We start from the raw sequence: 22,714 nt of genomic DNA on the forward strand, positions 1-22,714 counted from the left end.
AGTCAGAATATTTATTGTAATTAATGCCATATCTTCAGTTACGTTTTATTTTGTATTATATACAGAATCAAAACGTTTTGTGAGATACACTGAGAACAAAAATACAAAACCCTAGCTGCTGCTCTTCTCTATTTTCTCTCTACAATAATACATACAAAAAAGATTGCTTAGGTTTTTTGGGCGAACTGAGGTCAGGTCGCTGTTGATCAATTGCGTGTCTGTGAACGAGTTGATCGGAGCTGTTTTATCCTGGAGACGAGATTGCTGTAACCCAACACAGCGTAAGTGGGGCAATTATCGTTTCAAGAACAGTCTAGGCTTTTCAAGGGCTAGGCGACTCAGCTGTTATTCTGATTTTGATCAGTATTTGATAAAGCTTCGCAAGCTAAGTGATTTCTGTCTTTTCTTGTAGATTTAAGGTATTGATTATATTTCTGTTTTGCCTTCGTGTATTGTTTCGTTATTTGGTGCCTTGCCTGTTCTTGTTAATTCCTGATATATAACTGCCTCATTGTTGCGCTAATAGTTTAATATTTCCAACACCACTTGTATATGTTCGTGCGTAGCAGCGTAGAAACAGGAACAAGATGGACAAATTGCGAAAGCTCAAGTTACCATTGGATCAATGCTGAATCTACGCTGAAATATTGAAATTTTTCACAGGAATCAAGTAAATGATTAAATAGGTATCCAATTCCATTGCTATATATGTTTCTTTGTGTGATCGGCTCTTCAATTGCATCACTAAGAATCATATCCTCCTAGATTGGTCATCAGTCGACCAAATTGACATGCAAAAACTCAATTACTCGTTTTCAATAAAATTCTTGTTTAAACTCAACAATTAAAAAAAAACTTCCTGAGAAAATTCAAAAAAAAAAAAGAGTCAATATTCGATGCAATTATAATACTTTTTTGATTTGTGGTCTATAAGCAAGTGGGAAAGAAAAAAGAAGTATTGCCTGATATATGGAAAGGGACTTGTTGTTGGTGTATATAGTTATTTTTAGACTTAATTCCCAAAAAAACTATATAACTATTGTGTTTTTTTCAATTTAACCATAATAGTACATTTGTTACTAGATAATGCAAGTAACTTGAAAAAACTTTTTCCATCTCAATTATAATGCAATTGTGGTCCATATTTAATTATACTTTCAACCAAACAGTGAATTTAATTGGCTTATTTCGGGTTAGGACGATCAAAGAAATCATCAATTGAGCTTTGGCATAGTTATGTATCCATTAGTTACCGTGCTTTTCTATTGTTTAGTTACTTAGCTGTGCAAAGTTAAATTAAATCGTTTTTCACAAGCTGTACCTATTAGGTGGTTCTTGTAGAATTAACTGTTGAAATTATTAATTTACCAAAATATTCTAATTATGTGTTTCACTCACGTGTAATTGTAAATTAACTTCAGAAGAAATCTAATTTTGCGGAAGCAAAAAATATCTATAAATAGCTAGACAGGATCCTTATTGTTACACACCAAGATTCTCACAATGTAAGTGTTAACTCATCATATCTTATCTGATCATAGTTCACCTGACAATTCATTTGTGTTTTTTTTGTTGAGTGGGTTCAATCCAAGTCCCACATCGGAAAGATATAGAAGATTTATCTTGAATATAAGCAGCCAAAGAACTCGTATGAGGCCTTTTGGGAGGAGCCCGAAAGCAAATCCGTGCGGGCTTGGCCACGGCCCAGAGCGGACAATATCATACTAATGCGGAATTAATGGGTGTTGCGCGGCCCAACAAGTGGTATCAGTGCCGAGGTTAAGAAGTTGATCCCGGGGTTGCGGGCTGTAGTTGTGTGATGTGGGGAGGCTCTCCAGAACTACGATTGGAGGTCTTGGACGGCGTGTCCCGCAAGATGAGGAACCGATGAGTAGCGGCGGTATAAGGGTCACAAGATTGGTGGTTCTTGGATTGAGGGGAGATTGTTGAGTGGGTTCAATCCAAGTCCCACATCGGAAAGATATAGAAGATTTATCTTGAATATAAGCAGCCAAAGAACTCCATTAGTATGAGGCCTTTTGGGAGGAGCCCGCAAGCAAATCCGTGCTGGCTTGGCCACGGCCCAGAGCGGACAATATCATACTAATGCGGAGTTAATGGGTGTTGCGCGGCCCAACATTTTTTTTAATTGTCAACAATGATAATTTGTTGTGTTTGATGCATGTTTTGCAGGGAACTCTCAAGGTTACTTTTGTTTGCTGCCGCAGCATGGCTTGCTAGCTGCATTATTTGTGTGCATGGGCATCAATCGAAATATTATTGTGTAGAAACATTTTTTTTTTAATTGTCAACAATGATAATTTGTTGTGTTGATGCATGTTTTGCAGGGAACTCTCAAGGTTACTTTTGTTTGCTGCCGCAGCATGGCTTGCTAGCTGCATTATTTGTGTGCATGGGCATCAATCGAAATATTATTGTGCGATGCCCTTCTACACGCGTGGTGCCAACCAAACAACGTACGCTGATTTCATTCACAATCTTCGAGATGAGATGGGAAGCCAATCCACCATCTACGGCATTCCCCAGCTCCAAGATGCGGCCAGTTTGGCAAATGAAGATCGATATGTTGAGGTGACACTCTATAGTTCAACTGGGACGAGTATCACTGTGGCGATAGACAAAGTCAATGCTTATGTAATTGGTTATCAGAATGGTTATGATGCTTATTTCTTTCCTGGTCAAGATGTTCCAGAGACATCTAATGTGTTTGTAGGCGCTACACGTTGCTTGCTTCCTTTTAATTCTTCCTACTCGGCTCTGGAGAAAAGCGCAGGCACTACAAGAGGAAGTACTAAATTAGGTATTGGGGAATTAGATAAAGCCATACAGGCTCTCTATGATAAGAAAGAAGACTCTGCTTTGGCTTGTTCCATGCTCATTGTCATTCAGATGATCTCAGATGCTGTGCGATCCAGGTAAATAATGGTAAATTATATAATTTAATTACTGTTAAGTGAGATGTAAATGAGTCAAACTGTTCGTGAGCTATTAGAGTTCGGCTGGTAAAATATTCGAATTCAACTCAGTAATAATCGAGCTCGAGCTCGAGCTATTTGAATGTTTTACCGAGCCGAGCTCGAGCTTCAAATTACTTGGCTTGTCAGGTTCGCGAGCCTTATCGAGCCTCTATTATTTTTAATTTTTTATTATAAGTTTTATAAAAATATTTAATATTTTATTTATATTTTTATATATTTAATTAAATCGAACTCGATTGAACCAATCATATTTCGAGTTTTTGTCAAATAAATATTCGGTGACTTGATTCGAGTTTTCGAGCTGCACTCGAGCCTATCGAATTCTTTACGAGTCGAGGTTCGAACATGAAATTAAAGGCTCGGTCGAACTCGAGCTCGAGTCCGAATCCCGAACTCGTTAATCAAGCTCGAAGCGAGCCCAGCAGTGTTCGACTCAGCTCGTCTCGATTACACCCCTATTTTACTAAGTAACACACTACAATTTAGTTTTGGTACACATAGGATTCAATATAAGGGGAACTTTCTGTTTTGTACATTTTTGTGCAGGTACGTAGAGAAGCTTATCCTGCAACACATTTCAAATGATAATAGTACTTCGGTGTTCCTTCCGACTCCTGCCATGATCGCCTTTCAGGACGAATGGAAAAACCTCTCCAGTAAAATCACGTATTCAGTTGGTGGCGTAATTTATCCTCCATTTATATTACCAACTGGTTCTAATCAAAAAGTGTCTGTCACCTCAGTCTTCATAACCTTCCGCTTAAATATTGGGGTCATTCTTTTCTACTGTCATCCAGCTACCGCTGTTCCAACACCTCACTCTGTTACTTGTCAGAACATTCCAGAACCTACTGTCCTGATCAGCGGTCGCAATGGGTACTGTGCTGATGTAGAATCAAACTTTTATAGAAACGGAGATGCAATAATCTTGTATCCATGTAAGTCCACTAAGAATGCAGGCGCAGCCAATCAGCTTTGGACAATTAAGAGAGACGGGAGCATTCAATGTCGCAAAAAGTGCTTGAACGCAAAGGCTCTTACAGCTGGGAAAAATAGGGCTTTTTTTTATTAATAATCACGTTTTCAATCTTATTTCCAAAAATACTACCTTATCCAATCTTATTTTCAAAAATACTACCTTCTCTAAAATATTTTCAAAAATACTGTGGTTGCATATGCAACCATATATGCAACTACAAATCCTGATTTCAAGTTTCAGATTTCAAATGTCATTTTCGACCTCATCGTTGGAATCGATGTATATATATATATATATATATATATATATATATATATATATATATATATATATATATATATATATATATATATATATATATATACATACATCGATTCCAGATATGAGGTCGAAAATGACATTTGAAAACTGGAACTTGAAATCATGAATTCAGTTGCATATATGGTTGCATATGGGTTGTATTCAGTTGATTCTATTGTAATCTAATGGCCCCGCCAGGGGCACCCATACATCAGTTGCAACTTACAGTTTTCCGTTGCATATGAGGTTGCACGCAACCTCATATGCAACCTCATATGCAACTAAATGCAACTGAAAACTGTAAGTTCCAACTGAAGTATGGGTGCCCCTGGCGGGGCCATTAGATTGCAATAGAATCAACTGAATGCAACCTCATATGCAACTAAATGCAACCTCATATGCAACTAAATGCAACTGAAAACTGTAAGTTCCAACTGAAGTATGGGTGCCCCTGGCGGGGCCATTTGATTGCAATAGAATCAACTGAATGCAACCTCATATGCAACTAAATGCAACCTCATATGCAACTAAATGCAACTGAAAACTGTAAGTTGCAACGGATGTATGGTGTGCCCCTGGCGGGGCCATTAGATTGCAATAGAATCAACTGAATGCAACCATATGCAACTGAATACAACCATATGCAACTATATATGCAACTGAATTCCTGATTTCGAGTTCCAGTTTTCAAATGTCATTTTCGACCTCATATTTGGAATCCATATATATATATATATATATATATATATATATATATATATATATATATATATATATATATCGACTCCAAAGATGAGGTCGAAAATGACATTTGAAAACTGAAACTTGAAATCAGGATTTGTAGTTGCATATATGGTTGCATATGCAACCACCGTATTTTTGGAAAATATTTTCAAAAAGGTAGTATTTTTGAAAATATTTTAGAGATTTGAAAATAAGATTGGATAAGGTAGTATTTTTGAAAATAAGATTGAAAAAACAATATACAAGATAATTCCCCGGAAAAATATGACAATCTACAACTGTTCAACAGCAGAGCCTGATTCCATCAAGTGGAACATAAATGATAATGGCAACATTGAAAATCCCAAGTCTGGATTAGCAGTCAGCGGTTTCAAGGGTAAAACCTTCTCTCCGTTGACAGTAGAAAAAAATACATATGCATCAAGCCAGGGCTGGCGCCTCAGCAATAACACTATGCCTGTAGTGACCCCTATTATTGGCTTCGAAAGTTTGTGTATGCAAGCATGTGGCGGTAATACAGTGGAAATGCTCGAGTGCAGTAACACAACTGCGCAGAAATGGAAACTTTATCCGGATGGTACTGTCCGACCATACTCTGCAACCTCTAATTGCCTCACCTCAAAGTCCTCCCAAGATGTCAAAACTTTGGTTCGTGCAATGGAGGTGATGCTGAACGATGGTTATTCAATTACGATTATAGCATTTCTGACGCAGCTAAAAAATTTGTGCTGGAAGTTAATAAACAGAAGAAGATAGTACTTGTTGAATGCCCTCCAGATACGCCCACAGATGAGCAGACGTGGTTTATAAATACTCTATCTGGATAAAGAATCAAGATCACTGTCATGATTCAAGCTATTTACTTGCAGATAGTAAATAATAAACAAGTGATGCTATATCACATGTGAAATCTATAAGGTCATGGAATAAATGAAGTTTATCTGCTCTATTGCCCATATTTTTTTTGCATGTACCATGGTTCTCTTAATTAGCAGGGTTTTCATGTTAGAGCAATTCGATCGCTTTCTATAACATATAAGAGCTTAATTAGAGTGGACAGTATCAGCGTCCACTCTAATTAAGCTCTCCAGACTTGACTCTTTACAGCCCTCTCTTAAGTTATTACCTGCGGTAAATACCCAGCTTTGTTGTAGTGAATGTGGCCAGTTAGTCAGCTACATATACAGTTCCATGCTTAATAAACCACTCGTCAGTTACTAGGATTCCATGCATTTTATGTAACCTTTCATCATCAAGGTGGATTGTGCATAACTAGTTGGAGTTGGCAATTGACTCACCCAGGAATTACAAGTCTTCTGTTGGTCCATGCAATCTCCCAAGTTATTTCAAAGCACGACTGCAATTTAGTCTGATTCATAAGGAATGCTGAATCTGCGTTGAAATGAAAATTCAAACAGGAACCAAGTAAATGATTAAATTGGTATCCGATCGCATTGTTATGTTTCCTTGTGTGATCGGCTCTTCAATTGCATCACTAAGAATCATATCCTACTATAGATTGGTCATCAGTCGACCAAATTGACATGCAAAAACTCAATTACTCGTTTTCAATAAAATTCTTGTTTAAACTCAACAATCAAAATAAACTTCCTGAGAAAATGCAAAGAAAAAAGAGTCAATATTTGATGCAATAATACTTTTTTGATTTGTGGTCTATATGCAAGTAGGAAAGAAAAAAGAAGCATTGCTGATATATGGAAAGGGACTTGTTGTTGGTATCCATAATTATTTTTAATCCGTACAAAAGAATACAAGTAATTTTCCATCTCAATTATAATGCAATTGTGGTCCATATTTAATTATACTTTCACGACACAGGTGTTGGGTTCCGTCCCGAATTCCTAAATAAGTCAAGAGTACTAATTTGAGAAGGTATCTTATTTATGATAATTGAGGCAATCCGATTCTTGGTAGAATATTAATTGTGGAAGGATTTCTATCCAAGATAGGAAAAGATGGTAATTATCATAAATAGGAATTTGAAGTAAATTAGGATTAGAATATTTGTGGTGCCTATAAATATAGTTATTTGTAGGAGTTTTATTGTATTGCAAAAGTTAGAGAGTTGTGTGAGAGATACACAAGAGAGAACTTTTGTGATCAAGTTGAGGGGTTTGTATACAAGAGTGTTGAGTGAGGGAGCGACTCCAATCTTGTAATACATTCATATTTAGTGGATTGGTGGTTTTACCCTCCCTTGAGGGGTTTCCACGTTAATTGTTTGTGTTCTTTACTTTCGTGCTTCTTATTGTGTTTGATTACCGTCAATCTATAGTGGATGCGATCCTAACAAACTGGTATCAAGAGCTCAGGTTCGAGGAGTAGATTCGACGTTAAAGAGGAGACAATCACGAAGTAGGCTGTTTGCGTGTAGTTGGTCTCGAGTTAATTTTTTGGCTTGATGGAGGATCTGAAATCGTTGAGGATTGATGCACCCAAGTATGATGGGAAGACGGATTTCACTATGTGGCAATTAACCGTCAAGGATGTGTTAATTCAACAAGGACTTGATGATGCCTTGGAGAAGACAAAGCCAAAAGAGATGAGTGATACAGATTGGGCGAAAATCCAGAAGAGAGCGGCGAGTACAATCAGGCTGGCACTTGCACCCGATGTGAGATATAACGTGTTGAAGAAGTCGACACCGAAGGAGATATGGGACAAGTTAGCAAGCATATACGCTTCAAAGTCGTTGACCAACCGACTTAATTTGAAGATGGAGTTGTACTCATTAAAACTGGATGAAGAAGGTAATCTCCATGATCACATTAGTTGTTTTAATCAGCTGGTATGTCATCTGGCTAATGTTGATGAGTCGATGAAAGACGAGGAACAAGCTCTGTTGCTGTTGTCATCATTACCGAAGTCCTTCAAATATTTTAAGCAGACGTTGTTAGTGGGGAGGACGTCTCTTACGCTTGATGATGTGTTAAAAGCGCTAAGAGATAATGAGAGGATGACAAAGGATGCTGTTTCTCAAAGTGGTGAGACGGTTTTAGCTGTCCAAAGTGCTTAAAGAGGGAGGAGTCGTGCGCGCAATGATCTACAAGGAAGAAGTAAATCTCGGCTGAGTAAGAAGGATATGAGCACTGTTGAGTGCTATTATTGTGGTGAAACGGGTCATATGCAGATGTTCTGTCCGAGCTTTAAAGAAGACATGAGATCCTTTAAAGAGATGAAGGGAAAGAACAAAGTTGAAGATGCGCACTCTACACATGTGATTGAGGATGGAGAGTTTTTGATGGCGAGTGAGGATACCGTTCCTGATTCGGTGATGAATAAATCAGAATGGGTGATGGATTCTGCTGCTTCCATGCACATATGTAGGGATCGAGCGATGTTTGAGACTTTATGCACGGATGAAGATCTTGGTAATATCATTGTGGGGAATGATGAGAAGATGAAGGTTCACGGGATTGGAACTGTTTGTCTTAAACTCCATGATGGTACAATCAAGAAGGCTCTCAATGTGAGATTTGTACCAGATGCATCAAAGAATGTGTTGTCTTTGAGCGTGTTGGCATCACAAGGGTACAGATTCGTTGGACGAGGGCGAAGTTGCAAGGTGTATAAAGGAAATAGCTTGATTCTACGAGGGATGATGAACAAGAAGAACATCTATTGTTTAGATGGTGGAGAAACGAAGACGAAGACCGAGAAAAAGGTGAGATTCTCGGATTCAGTTGAAGTATTAGGGAATTCGAGCCGAGGGAGGATTTGTTGGGTTCCGTCCCGAATTCCTAAATAAGTCAAGAGTCCTAATTTGAGAAGGTATCTTATTTATGATAATTGAGGCAATCCGATTCTTGGTAGAATATTAATTGTGGAAGGATTTCTATCCAAGATAGGAAAAGATGGTAATTATCATAAATAGGAATTTGAAGTAAATTAGGATTAGAATATTTGTGGTGCCTATAAATATAGTTATTTGTAGGAGTTTTATTGTATTGCAAAAGTTAGAGAGTTGTGTGAGAGATACACAAGAGAGAACTTTTGTGATCAAGTTGAGGGGTTTGTATACAAGAGTGTTGAGTGAGGGAGCGACTCCAATCTTGTAATACATTCATATTTAGTGGATTGGTGGTTTTACCCTCCCTTGAGGGGTTTCCACGTTAATTGTTTGTGTTCTTTACTTTCGTGCTTCTTATTGTGTTTGATTACCGTCAATCTATAGTGGATGCGATCCTAACAACAGGTCCCTTGCAGGGGCCTCTTAACCACAACACACTATTTTCTAATTGTTGGATGAATACTCAATACCCAAGATTATAACAAAATTTTAATACATTCAGCGTTTCTGTAATTTATATTTAGTAATTTGTGTGTGTGTCTATATATATATATATATATATAGGCTCATGATCAAATATAAACCACTTTTAAAATAAAAACTAGAAACCAATTCAAATTAGTGATATTCTCAATATAATTTAGTGGTATCCTCTTTAGAATTTAGTGATATGCGTTGCAAAAATTAGTGAAAAACTCCAGAGTCAGCGAAAATTTCAGATCTGTGCTTGTTATCGCTTCTGGGAGTAATATCGATTCTGAGAGGAGGTGAGCATGAAAGGGCAGGAGCATAGAAGGGATTGGGCAAGGCAAAAACAGGGTGGCGGAGGAGGTGGCAGATGAGGCAGCTGAGATGGCGGAGGAGGTAGACAACGGAGTGACGCTGTGGTTTCAGGCCTCTTAGCTTCGCCGGAGCCGTAGAAGACAGCTGGGGTTGCAATTAAAAGGCGGCAGTGGAGGTGAAAGAGGCGGAGGAAAGGAGCCGGCATCGGTGGAGGTGAAGGAGGCGGTGGAGGAGGAGGCAGCGGCAGAAGTGGAGGAGGCGGAGGTGGAGTGACGGAGATGGAGGTGGAGGTGAAGATGTAGATGGCAAGGAAGATGGAGAAGAAGGTGTATGTACTGGTGATATGTGCTTTAGGATTCAGTGATATTTAAGATGGGTTTTTAGTTTCTAGGATAAGAAGGTTTCTATTATAGTAAGACTCTATATATATATTACATTGAGCCTTTGAGGTATGTTAGATGGGGATACTTGATTCAAGATATTTTTAATTAATTGATACGTTAATAACTATTATTTTATTGATATTATAATAGTTTAATAATCTCTAATGTCACTACAAGAAAAGCGACTATTTTTGACCGTCAGATTATGATCGAATTTAAAAACTTGGTCGAAAATATGTAATTTCTTAATTTCGACCAAATTTGGTCGAAATTTAAATTCGACCGAAAGTCTGAAATTCTAAAATTTGAAAATTTCAAATATTTGTCAAAAAAATTGAAAATTTTAAATTCAACGCCCAAAAAGTATAATTTCGACCGAAATTAGTCGAATTTATAAATGCTGAATTCGACCAAATCCGGACAAATTTAACATATCACATTTTAAAAAGAAAATAACAGTAGAATCTACTATCCGGTTTTCCACCCCATTTTCAGCAACTATATTCATATTTCATCTATAATTTTTGATTGATATCGAAGCACCGATCTTCCAAGCATGTGTCTGATAAGCAGAGAACCCCTGAAGACATATTAAAAGAAGCAGAAAATGCAAAGCCAACAGTTAGAGGATGGGAGAAACTTACCAATACAGTTAGTAAAACATTTTGCATTCTCAAAATCCGAGCTTACCGATTATGAGAGTCAAAATTAATTTCTTAAAATTTATCTCAACACATGACAAATGATATTCTTCTTTGTTTTAATTTTTATGTTGGTATATATAATTATTTATATTAAACTAGCAACATTCAAAATTTTAAAAAAATGGTCGAAATTATTAAATTCGACCAGAAATGGTCGAAATTATTAAATTAAACCAAACATGATCGAAATTAGTTCAAATTTTTTTGACCAGAATTGGGCGATAATTTTTCCGCTCAAAAATTCCTTTCCCCCTTCATTTTGTAGTCAAAATAAATTCGATCATAAATGGTTGAAATTATTAAATTCGACTAGAAATTGTCGAAATTATTAAATTCGGCCAGAAATGGTCGAAATTAGTTGAAATTTTTTTGGGTGGGAAATTTCTCCCAATTATTTTGCCCTGAAAATTTTCGACCGACGAAAAAAGGTCGAATTTATTTCTATTTTCGACCAACTGGTAAAGTCATACTTCAGTCATCCCCAAGGTCTTGGGTTCGACTCTCACCTATATCAGAATTCAGGTATCGAACAGATACTATAGCTATAAAATAGTTTAATCAAAAAAAAAAACTAAATTCGACTGAAAATATTTTCGACCGAATTTTGGTTGTAATATTTAATTTCGACCGTTTTTATTTTTGACCGTTTACGGCCAAAAATAATCATTGGTTGAATTTCTGGTCAAAAATAGCCTTTTTTCTTTGCTTATCGTTGTAGTTGCATAGTTGAATTTTGTCAAGGATAATTGATGAGTGATACGAGAACTACTCAACTTTCCCTTCTATATAGTTATAAGATTATTTACGGTTCCACTTATGACGGTTCGAAAACTGTTTGAACCGGCCCGAACTGCCCCGGCCGCCCGAATGGCCGGGTCTAATTGCAAAACTTTGTGACAAGATCATGTATCTTGTATATTTGACGAGAGTAAAACATGAATTCATCACACGCCTGAACTTTTATAATCATATATGCTAACGTATGTTAATCTCTATATAATATTTAATTATCAGTCCTCGGTATTAGAATGGTTTTAATTAATGGATTTTTAATGATGTGCGGAATGAGTGAACATGAACATGAACATGTATATTCTTTATGACGATGTGAATATGTTATTTTGCAATATGGGCATACACCATTTAATACAAATTCGGAAAAGCAGGAAGATTGATATGGAATTTGGTAAAGTCGTTTGAAAATGAGGCAGAAGAGCCGAAATTGAGAGAGAAGTGGGTTATATTTAAAACGGAGGAGACTAAATAAGAAAATTAGTGTAGATGTATGTAAATAGCTAAAATAAAACACTGAACATATATTATATATAAATTTAAATATTAATATAAAAACATTAAATTTATATTAAAAAAAAATTCGAAAGAATATTGCCTGCCCATGAGAAGCGGGCAAGCATACTAGTAAAGGATATTTGGCACATAGCCATTACCCAGTTGGCTTTAGCAAGACTCAACCGATCTGGTGGACAAATTTCTGAATTAGTCTTCTGTAGTCCATACAAAATTCGTTGTTATTTTAAAGCAAGAATGCATTTTAGTTTAAACTAGTTGAGAAGCCGCGCGTTGCGGCGGCTTATAAAAATTATATTAATGATTCAATATTAATATTTGTAGAAGCCAATAATTTTGTGGCTGTCTATAAAAAGTATATTAATGATTAAAAATTAATATTTGTAGGATAAAATAAATTTAATATTATAACAATCTTGATGTAATACCAATACTAATATATAAAATTGTAAAATTGGACTATAATTCATGGTGAAAAAATAAAAAATAAATTTCTACATGTAATTAACAATTTAAAGCATGACGAATCTTAATTTTATTTCTGTTTTTTTTTTAAAGTAATCATGTCCTTACGTTGACACCTTCCTCCAAAGTTTTTAGATTGATTATGCACAAAAACATCTAACTTAATTCCGTGAGATAGAGGTCTATAACTAACCTTTATTTTTGAATACTGTATGAATAGTCTTCACTTAAAATTTGCTTGAACGGAGCAAGCAGATAATGCATGAATAATATTTTTCTGTGTACAAAGTAAATCATATAAAAATTAACAACAACAAACATGCCCGATAAACAAAACAAATATTATAAAAGAATAATCAACAAACATACATCACTAATAGTTAATTTATTGATATCATCCATCAATATCATGTCAAGACTATATTCTTCTCCCGTGTTTGGATCTGTCAACTCCCACGTAGCGGTCTATAACTACCTTTGCTTGTAACAACCTTTATTTTTTTTAATACCGTATAAACAGCTTTCACTTATCGTTGCAAAAGTACGGCACCACCGAGTTAGAAATCGAGCAAGAGAACTATCACCAGGGAGAGGTAGAGTAGTGGTATTGAGAGAGAGTATATGTGTTTAGATGATCCAAAACCCTACAACCTATAGGGGTATTTATAGGTGCAGAGAGACTTGTGTGCTACTCTTTCCTATAATTAAATAATCTGAAACAAAATCAGATTAAAACTTTCAAGCTGCTATATTCCATAAATAATCTGAAACAAAATCAAATTCTGAAATATATCCGAAACTAAAAAAAGGTAGTTCTAATTTATTGATATTTTTCACCCGAAAATTTCAGAAAATTGGAAATTTTAATAAATAGAACGGAGCGATGTGAGAGGCTCCACCTACACACCTCGCTTCTCCTTTATATAGAAACAAAATCAGATTAAAACTTTCAAGTTACTATATTCCGTAGATAATTCGAAACAAAATCAGATTCTGAAACTTACTTTTAATATATCCGAAACTAAAAAAGGTAGTTTTAGTTTCTGATATTATTCATTTAAAAGTTCCAAAAAATCAGATTCTGAAACTTACTTCTAATATATCCGAAACTAAAAAAGGTAGTTCTGATATTTGATATTTTTCATCCAAAAATTCCAAAAAATTAGAAAAATAGAACGGAGCGATGTGAGAGGCGCCACCTACACGCCCCTCGCTTCTCCTTTATATAAGTATATTGATTTCAAAAGAATACTATAAATTACCAGCTCGTTAATTAATGTAGCACAGATACAATGCAACTACTAATAAATAGCTAAAAGAACTTAAAGATCAATATTTCAAGTTTTAAAAGAAAGGCTTATCAATACATTAGCCTTCGTACTGTATTTCTACTGAGCTAGTTGTTAGGAGTTGTCCCACATTGGTTGTGGGAGGGGTATAAAACTAGAATATAAGCAGCCAGAACAACTTCAATAGTACGAGGCCTTTTGAGAGGTGCCCAAAAACAAAGTCGTGCGGGTTAAGCCCAAAACGGACAATATCGTACTATTGTGGAGTTAGGGCTGACCCAACAAGTGGTATTAGAGCATAAGTACACATGATCACCTGATGATAAATTGTTGATTCTTGTGTTCTAGTACTTGCAAAAAAAAGACTAAGGGGACCTTTAAATTAAGGTTGGGAATGGGAATTTGAGTTAACGGGAAAAAGAATGATATGGAAATTTAAGATGTGGGAAGAGTATGATTTAACCACCTATTAACAGAGTTCATTAACCTTGAACCAAACATCCCTAAATGTTAGGTCCAAAATATGATCAAGAATGTTTATAAAAATATCATTATTGATATGGGCCCATGAATATAGGGACATCAGATTGGACATCAGATTGTCTTATACAAGCAAGAGCGTGCCCCACTCTTATGAGAGGGCACATGCCCCACTCTTATGAGAGGGCACATTCCCTCAATATTTGAAGTTCGGGTTATATATCAAAGTCACCGCCCATTACGTAATAATGTCTCACTTTACCCACCCATTTCATCGGCCACTCGTTTAAACCACTATAAACCAAATATATATCATTTTACTCACATCCTTAATTATACTTATTTACTTAATCATTTATAAAAAATCAACTGTTTGTTTTTTTACTACAAAACCACCTCGTGCACCTTCATAATTGTCTCTATTATTTATCAAAATAATTTAGAAATTTCTAAAGCAACATATTTAGGGTGATCACATAAATATATATTTATTACTATATATTTTTTTAATAAATAGCTATGTTACTTTATTAATTTTCAAATTATTTTGATAAATACTAGAGACAATTATGAAGGTACTCGAGGCGGTTTTATAGCAAAAAAACAAATGGTTAATTTTTTATAAATGATTAAATAAAAATGTATGAATAGTATTGTGGGTAAAATGATATATATTTTGTTTACAGTGGCTCAAACGAGTTCCCGATGAGATGGGTGGGTAAAGTGAGAAATTTTGATGTAATGGGTGGCCAATTTGATATAAAACCCTTTGAAGTTCAGTCAAGAGTCTGTATATCCTTGTATGCATATATCTCTAGGATATGATGAAAGTAGTGTAGACCGGGTGCTCGAAGAGAGTGAGTTTACTTCTCCGTTAGCTTATAGTGATGGTCGAATAAACATTTTATAGTACGATGGTAGAATTGGCCCTCGTCGAGGAAAATGGTATATTGGTATACTTCTACATTGTCTTTAAGAAACACCAGACCTACGGCTATAAAATAAAAATCGGGCAAGACGAAAAATCAAGAATGATACTCGTACCTAACATAGATGCACTTGTTTAGCTTGAAAGGGAAGTCCAGTGGAGGTGCTAAACAGGGCCGGGCCTAGAGATTCGAGTGCCCTAAACGAAAATTGAAAATGGTGCCCCTATTTTTCAAGATCGTAAAGGAAAATTTTACATACATTCAGATCAATATACAATGACATAATCAAAAACACTTTTTAAGATTAACACGGTAAATTCAAATACAAATAAATATATATATAAATGCATAAATTTATTAGTATATACTACATATATAAAGATTTTTTGGTGCCCCTGGGACAGTGGTGCCCTAGGCGGCCGCCTTGGTCGCCTTACCCAAGGGCCGGCCCTGGTGCTAAAAATGATGTTATATCCATAATATAGCACTTATCAAAAAATCAAATTCCAATTGGATGCTAAACTTCATTTTAAAATAGCAAAACGCTATACTTGTGGTATTGTTGAGTGAGTGTCAACTAAGTCACAGATGAAAAAGATAGAAAAGATTTGTATTCAATATAAGCAATCTAACAACTCAATTAATATGAAGCTTTTTTAGGAGGAACTCAAAAACAAATCCGTGAAAGATTGGACACGGCCCAGATAATAAATAGGAAAGTGGGGAAATATAGAGAAATAGCAAGTTTGATAATTTTTGTTTCATTACATTTAAAAGATGTTAGAAAAGTTAATTAAATATAGATTATTTGGTCTTATTTAATTTGGAGTAAATACAGATACATATTGGAGTACAAGTAACATCACAAGTACTTTTTTAATTTGGTGCTAAAATATACTCCCTCTGTCCCAGGTTATTTATGTTACTTTTTGACACGTATTTTGATACTCCTATAAAGTATAATTTCATAATACCTTTTATTTTTTGTTCCCTGAATAAAAATTTGATGTTTAAACTTTTGCTAAAAAAATAAATTAAGAAAAATATTATGAAACTATAATTTATAAGAATCTCAAATGCGTATAAAAATATAAATAAAAAATCACGTGGACGGAAGGAGGAGTAGCGACGCTAGGTATTTTAGCACCACCGTCGACCATGGTCTTAGGTGAAAGAAATTAGATCACCATGCTTTGGTGTGAGATAAAACTAGATATTGCATGCTAAGTCTACGATCCAGATTTGTCCCGAAGTGGACAGATTAAAAACAGAGGCTAACTGTGTATCAATTAGCTAATGTGTTTTCCCTTTTTTGCATACTGAATTGGGCAAAGTAAATTAACATTGTTTTGATTACAATATTAACAAGCTGGTACCATTTAGTTGGTTCTTGTAGAATTAACTCTTGAAATTATTAATTAACCTAAATATTCTAATTCTGTGTTTCACTCACGTGTAAATTAACTTCAGAAGAAATATAATTTTCTGGAAGCAAAAAATCTATAAATAGCTAGACAGGATCCTTATTGTTACACACCAAGATCCTCACAATGTAAGTGTCATATCTTAGCTCAGAGTTCAAACTGAGAATTTCATTTGTGTAATTTCAACACTGTGAAGGTTTTTGTATTCTTTCATTTGTTGAAGGCTTAGTTGAAGCTCTGCAACAATGGTAATAATTTTATGTGTTGATGCATATTTTGCAGGCAAGAAGTCATGTCAGTAACACTCTCAAGGTTCCTTTTGTTTGCTGCCGCAGCATGGCTTGCTAGCAGCACTTGTGTGCATGGACATCAATCGAAATATTATTGTGTGCTGCCCTTTTACACTCGTGGTGCCACCCAAACAACGTACGGTGATTTCATTCACAATCTTCGACATGGGATGGGAAGCCAGTCCACCATCTATGGCATTCCCCAGCTCAAAGACGCGGCCAGTTGGGCAAATGCTGATCGATATGTTGAGGTCACACTCTACAATTCGGCTGGGACAAGCATCACTTTGGCGATAGACAAAGTCAATGTTTATGTAATTGGCTATCGTAATGGGTACGAGGCTTATTTCTTTCCAGGTCAAGATGGTCCAGAAACATCTAATGTGTTTGTAGGCACCACACGTTCCTTGCTTCCTTTCAATTCTTCCTACTCGGCTCTGGAGAAAAGCGCAGGCACTACAAGAGGAAGTATTAATTTAGGAATTGGGGAATTAGATAAAGCCATACAGGCTCTTTATGATAAAAAAGACTCTGCTATGGCTTCTTCCATGCTCATTGTCATTCAGATGATCTCAGATGCTGTACGATCCAGGTAATTAATAACAGTGAGTTTTACAATTCAATTACTGTTAACTAAGTAACACACTACAATTTAGTTTTGGTAAACAGAGGATTCAATTTAAAGGGAGCTTTATGTTTTGTACATTTTATGCAGGTACGTAGAGAAGCTTGTGCTGCAACACATTTCAAATGATAATAGTACATCCGTGTTCCTACCGACTCCTGCCATGATCGCCTTTGAGGATGACTGGAAAAACCTCTCCAATAAAATTACGAATTCAGTTGGTGGTGTAATCTATCCTCCATTTATATTGCCCACTGGTTCTAATCAAGATGTGTCTGTCACCTCAGTCTTCATAACCTTCCGCTTAAATATTGGGGTCATTCTTTTCTACTGTCATCCAGCTATAGCTATTCCACCACCTTCCTCGGTTACTTGTCAAAACATTCCAGAACCTACTGTCCTGATCAGCGGCCGCAATGGCTACTGTGTTGATGTAGAATCAAACTTTTTTAACGACGGAGACTCAATAATCTTGTATGCATGTAAGTCCGTTGACAATGCAGCCAATCAACTTTGGACAATCAAGAGAGATGGGAGCATTCAATCTGGTGGAAAGTGCTTGAACGCAAAGGGTCTTACAGCTGGACAGAACATGACTATCTACAACTGCTCAACAGCAACTGTTCCTGATGCCATCAAGTGGAACATACATGATAATGGCAACATTGAAAATCCCAAGTCCGGATTAGCATTGAGCGCTTTCAAGGGGAATATGTTCTCTGCGTTGACGGTGGAAAAGAATACATATGCATCAAGCCAGGGTTGGCGCCTCAGCAATAGCACTAAACCTGTAGTGACCCCTGTTATTGGCTACGAAAGTTTGTGTATGCAAGCATCTGCCAGTAATACTGTGCAAATGGTCGAGTGCAGTAACACGAATGCGCAGAAATGGGAACTTTATCCGGATGGTACTGTCCGACCTAATATTGCAACCTCGAGCTGCCTGACCTCAAAGTCCTCCCAAGATGTTAAAACAGTGGTTCTTGATTCGTGCGATGGAGGTGATGCTGAACGATGGTTATTTAATTACGATTACAGCATTTCAGACGCGGCCAATAAATATGTTCTGGAAGTTAATAAACTTAAGAACATAGTACTTGTTGAATACTCTGCAGATACGCCTACAGATGAGCAGACTTGGTCTATAAATACTCTCTAGCTAGTGAATCAGAGCTATCTGGATAAAGAATCAAGACCACTGTAATGATCTTAAATAGTAGACAATAAACAAGTGATGCTATATCACATGTAAAATTAATAAGGTCTTGGAATAAATGAAGTTTATCATGATCTATTGCTGATATTCTGTTTGCATGTAGCAGGGTTTTCATGTTAGAGCATACATACCATGTATCCATGGTGTACGTCTATGTTTCCTTATGTGATCAGCTCTTTAATTGCATTATCCTACTAGATTGGTCATCAGTCGACTAAATTGACATGCAAAAACTCAATTACTCGTTTTCAGTAAAGTTCTTTTTTAAACTCAACAATCAATAAGCACTTTATGAGAAAATTCAAAAGATATATACTATAGTGTCTGTTTGAATGAATTTAAAATAAGTTAAGATTTTAAGCATGATTAAAGTGTTTGAGAAAAAAAGTATAAGTCATTAAAAACGAGTATTCTCAACTTCTTATAGAGACTTCTTGACCTTTTACATAAGAGTTAATTGCAAAATGCACCTCATAACTTGGGCCCATATGCACTTCGGTCAACAAACTTTTATTAATTGCATTGTGCACCCCCTGGTAATTATCGCGCTGCACATTGCACCTTTTCCGTCCAAAAATAACGGACCGTTAGCAATTAAAGCCCAACTAACGTTATTAAAATTTAAAACCACTAAACCCTCGTTTAATTAAAAGTGATTAAGAGATTTTAATCTAAATCTAAGTAAAGCCCCGCGCAAACTAAAATCTAATAGACACACACTCCTCTCCCTTCTCTCGACCCTCGCTCTCCCCTCTGTAAACCCTAAATCGAGTACTAATTAACCCTAAATTAGTGCTACTAAACCCTAATTACTCGGAAGAAGAGATCATGAGAGGAAGATTAAGGAGTAGTCAAAACAAAAGTGAAGGCGCCGATGAAGGCGACGTTTCTCTGCTGCCAAATGGGAAAGAAATCCCCGACTATGAAGGTAAATTTCATCCTTTTCGAGGCTGTATATCTGCATGTCAATATCGTCAAACCCCCATTTTAAGTAGCATGCATACAAATTAGGGTTTAATTAGATTTGTTGGCCCCATTTAGATTCCTTTATACTATATTTGATGTGTGCTTTAAGTAATTAGGGTTTAATTAGGAAGTTGTGGACCCATTATGTTTACATTTCTGAAAACATACCATGTGCTACTCATTTAACTGCTGCATTTTTTAATTGTGGTCCATTTGTGGTAAAAAGTGATGTTTTTGTGAGAATATTCTCTTCATTGCTGCAACTTTATGTGTAAATGTGCTTTATTGTCGCTCCAACTTGTAATTTCTTATGCAGATATGAGCCTTCATTTTACTATTAAATTACACTATGGTGGGCATGTCAATGAAGACATTACTGGTTATGTGGGTGGGAAGATAGCTTATTTTGATATGTGTTCTGTCATGGGTCTAAATTTACATGAAATGGAGGCCATGATTGCAGAAGTAGGTATAGTTGGGGAAAAGGTTGACCTTTGGTATTAGTGTGATGAAGCTGAATTCACCCCTGAAAATTTATCACCCCTGGAGACAGAGAGAGACATTAGTATTATATCTTCATTGGTTGAGTGCAACTACAAAATGATAAGGCTGTATGTTTCCTCCAACATGCCAGCCTATTCTGGGGAACAATGGGATTTTTCTTATACACAAATGGCAATTGATCAAAGAATTGAGAGGATAGAAGATATTAGGGTTGAAGTGGAGGAGAAGTTGAATGATACAAAAGAAGAGGTTTCTGCAGAAGATGAGCAAAATAGCTTCCATGGAGATAGTTCAAACATGGACTCAAGTGAAAGTGATTGCCCTAAACCTAAGAAGAAGCCTAAGAGAATTCCACCTCCAAATCCACCCTACAGGGCCAGGAAAAGGGGTAGATATTCCATGTTGAGGGGTCTTTACAAGAACACACCTGAGACTCCTGTGATAATAGATGGTGATGAGGAAATGGTTGAGGGTGATGACAAGTGTCCTGCCAAGGGAAAAAAGAAGAAAGTTGAGAAAAAAGTTGAGGAGAAGTGCCCAGACAAGGGAAAAAAGAAACAAATTGAGGAGGACTGCCCAGACAAAAGAAAGAAGAAGCAAGTTGAGGAGGAACCTGTTGCTAAGTCCAAGAGAAAGAAGTGTAAATCTGTTGCTAAGTCCAAGGGAAAGAGGAAGGAAAAAACAGTTGAAGATGTACAAGTTGAGGAGAAAGACCAGCCTGCCAAAGAAGATGTACAAGATGTGCATGAAGAATCTCCAGTTGAGGAGAAAGAGCAGCCTGCAAATGAAGAAAATGTTGAAAATGTACAAGATGCAGTTCAATCTCCAGTTGAGGAGAATTTGGAAGAGAATTTTGAAGAGGATTTTGAGGAGAATTTTGAGGAGAATTTTGAAGATGCAAATGCAAATACAGATGAAGGTGTTAAGAAGGAAGTTAAGGATGGATCAGATGAAGAATATGACCCAGATGATGCTAGTGAATCCTCACAAAGTACTTATGACAGTGAGGTAGAGAGGATGGCCATATCTTCATGTGATGAGCAGGGGGGCAAAATACCCTGAATTCAATGAACTTACAGACATAGAATGGGGATGTTATTCAGCAGTGGCAAAGCATTCAGAGAAGCTCTCAGGAAACATGCCATCCTGCACCAGAGAGGGGTCAGACTAAGGAAGAATTTAGGTGATAAAATTAAGTGGATCTGTCAACCAGGCTGCAAGTGGAAATGTTATGGAATCAAACAACAAAGGTCCAGCAATATCCAAATCAAGACTTTGCATACAACACACACATGCAACCCTACTTGGGTCCAAAAACAAATTAATTCAACATGGATAGCTGCAGCTTATGAGCATGAAATCAGGATGAACCCTGAATGGGCTGTAGCATCATTTCAGGCAAAAGTGGTAAATGACTTAAAGTGTCATGTTTCAGAGCATATGATTTATAGATCATTGAGGAAGGCCAAGGCTAATATCATTGGAAAACATGAGGAAGAGTTTAAGATGTTGCATCAGTATGCTAATGAAGTGAAGAAGGTGATGCCAACATCAACTATCAAGTTAATGACAGAGCCAGCAGAACAAGGCATTGAGGGGAGGAGGTTTAAAAGGTTCTATGTATGTTTAGGACCTTTGAAAGAAGGTTTCAAAGATGGATGCAGACCCTTAATAGGGTTAGATGGATGTCATCTAAAAGGACCCTTTGGAGGCATCTTGATCACTGCAGTTGGTACGGATCCTAATGAGGGTATGTATCCGATTGCTTGGGCCCAAGTTGAAGCTGAAAACTCAAGTAGTTAGGACTGGTTCCTTGGTTTATTAAAGGATGACTTGGGGATAGAGAATACGGGAACTTATACCTTCATCTCAGACAGGCAGAAGGTGTGTACATTGAGAACTACATCTTAAATTGCATTTCTACATTGAGCAATTTATTTGTACTTAATCACTGCATTTATCTGCTTTTATAGGGCCTAGTCACTGCACTTGAGACACATTTTTCAGAATCAGAATTTAGATTCTGTGTCATGCAACTATATGGTAACATGAAGAAATAATTCAAAGGGATTGGGGTCACTAGACAGATGTGGCTTGCTGCAAAATCCACCACCGACTATTTCTTTAACATCAACATGACAGCCTTGAAAGAGGTGATGTCTTTAACTTATATTGAGTTTATTAAACATTGTCTATTTCATATCATGAACTCTACTGTTTATGTTTTTATTGCAGTTAAACAAGAAAGCTTATGAGTGGTTGGCAGCGAAACCTAGATCACAATGGTCTAGGTCAGGATTTAGGGAAATCTGCAAGTCGGATACTTTTGTCATCAATAATTGTGAGGTCTTCAACCATGCACTAAACAAATATAGAGACAATGGGATTGTGACATTGTTCAAGAATATACACAAATCATGTATGGCAAGAATTCAAAAAAGGAAGACAAAAATGGAGAAAATGAATGTCATATTCTGCACAAAGACCATGAAGAAACTTCAAAAGTAAGCTGCAC

General features: G+C 36.4%; 3 protein-coding genes across 3 annotated transcripts; all 3 read left to right on the forward strand.

Annotated features, from left to right (window-relative positions):
- The first annotated feature begins 2,247 nt into the window (after positions 1-2,247).
- Positions 2,248-5,778, forward strand: LOC108198321 (agglutinin-1-like). Its single transcript, XM_064083766.1, has 3 exons — positions 2,248-2,936; positions 3,546-4,056; positions 5,269-5,778. Exons 1-3 carry the CDS (start codon positions 2,338-2,340, stop codon positions 5,776-5,778), a joined length of 1,620 nt encoding a protein of 539 aa, XP_063939836.1. The 5' UTR covers positions 2,248-2,337.
- Positions 5,779-16,703: 10,925 nt separating this feature from the next.
- On the forward strand, positions 16,704-18,807 carry LOC108198902 (abrin-b-like). Its single transcript, XM_017366675.2, has 3 exons — positions 16,704-16,726; positions 16,881-17,480; positions 17,604-18,807. Coding segments are annotated over exons 1-3 (1,671 nt in total). The 5' UTR covers positions 16,704-16,724; the 3' UTR covers positions 18,673-18,807.
- A 1,560-nt stretch (positions 18,808-20,367) lies between these two features.
- On the forward strand, positions 20,368-21,261 carry LOC135148513 (uncharacterized). Its single transcript, XM_064083767.1, has one exon. The coding sequence runs from the start codon at positions 20,368-20,370 to the stop codon at positions 21,259-21,261; it is 894 nt and encodes a 297-aa protein (XP_063939837.1).
- The last annotated feature ends 1,453 nt before the right edge of the window (positions 21,262-22,714 follow it).

Source organism: Daucus carota, chromosome 8 (genome assembly GCF_001625215.2).
Source record: "Daucus carota subsp. sativus chromosome 8, DH1 v3.0, whole genome shotgun sequence".
Taxonomy (NCBI): domain Eukaryota; kingdom Viridiplantae; phylum Streptophyta; class Magnoliopsida; order Apiales; family Apiaceae; genus Daucus; species Daucus carota.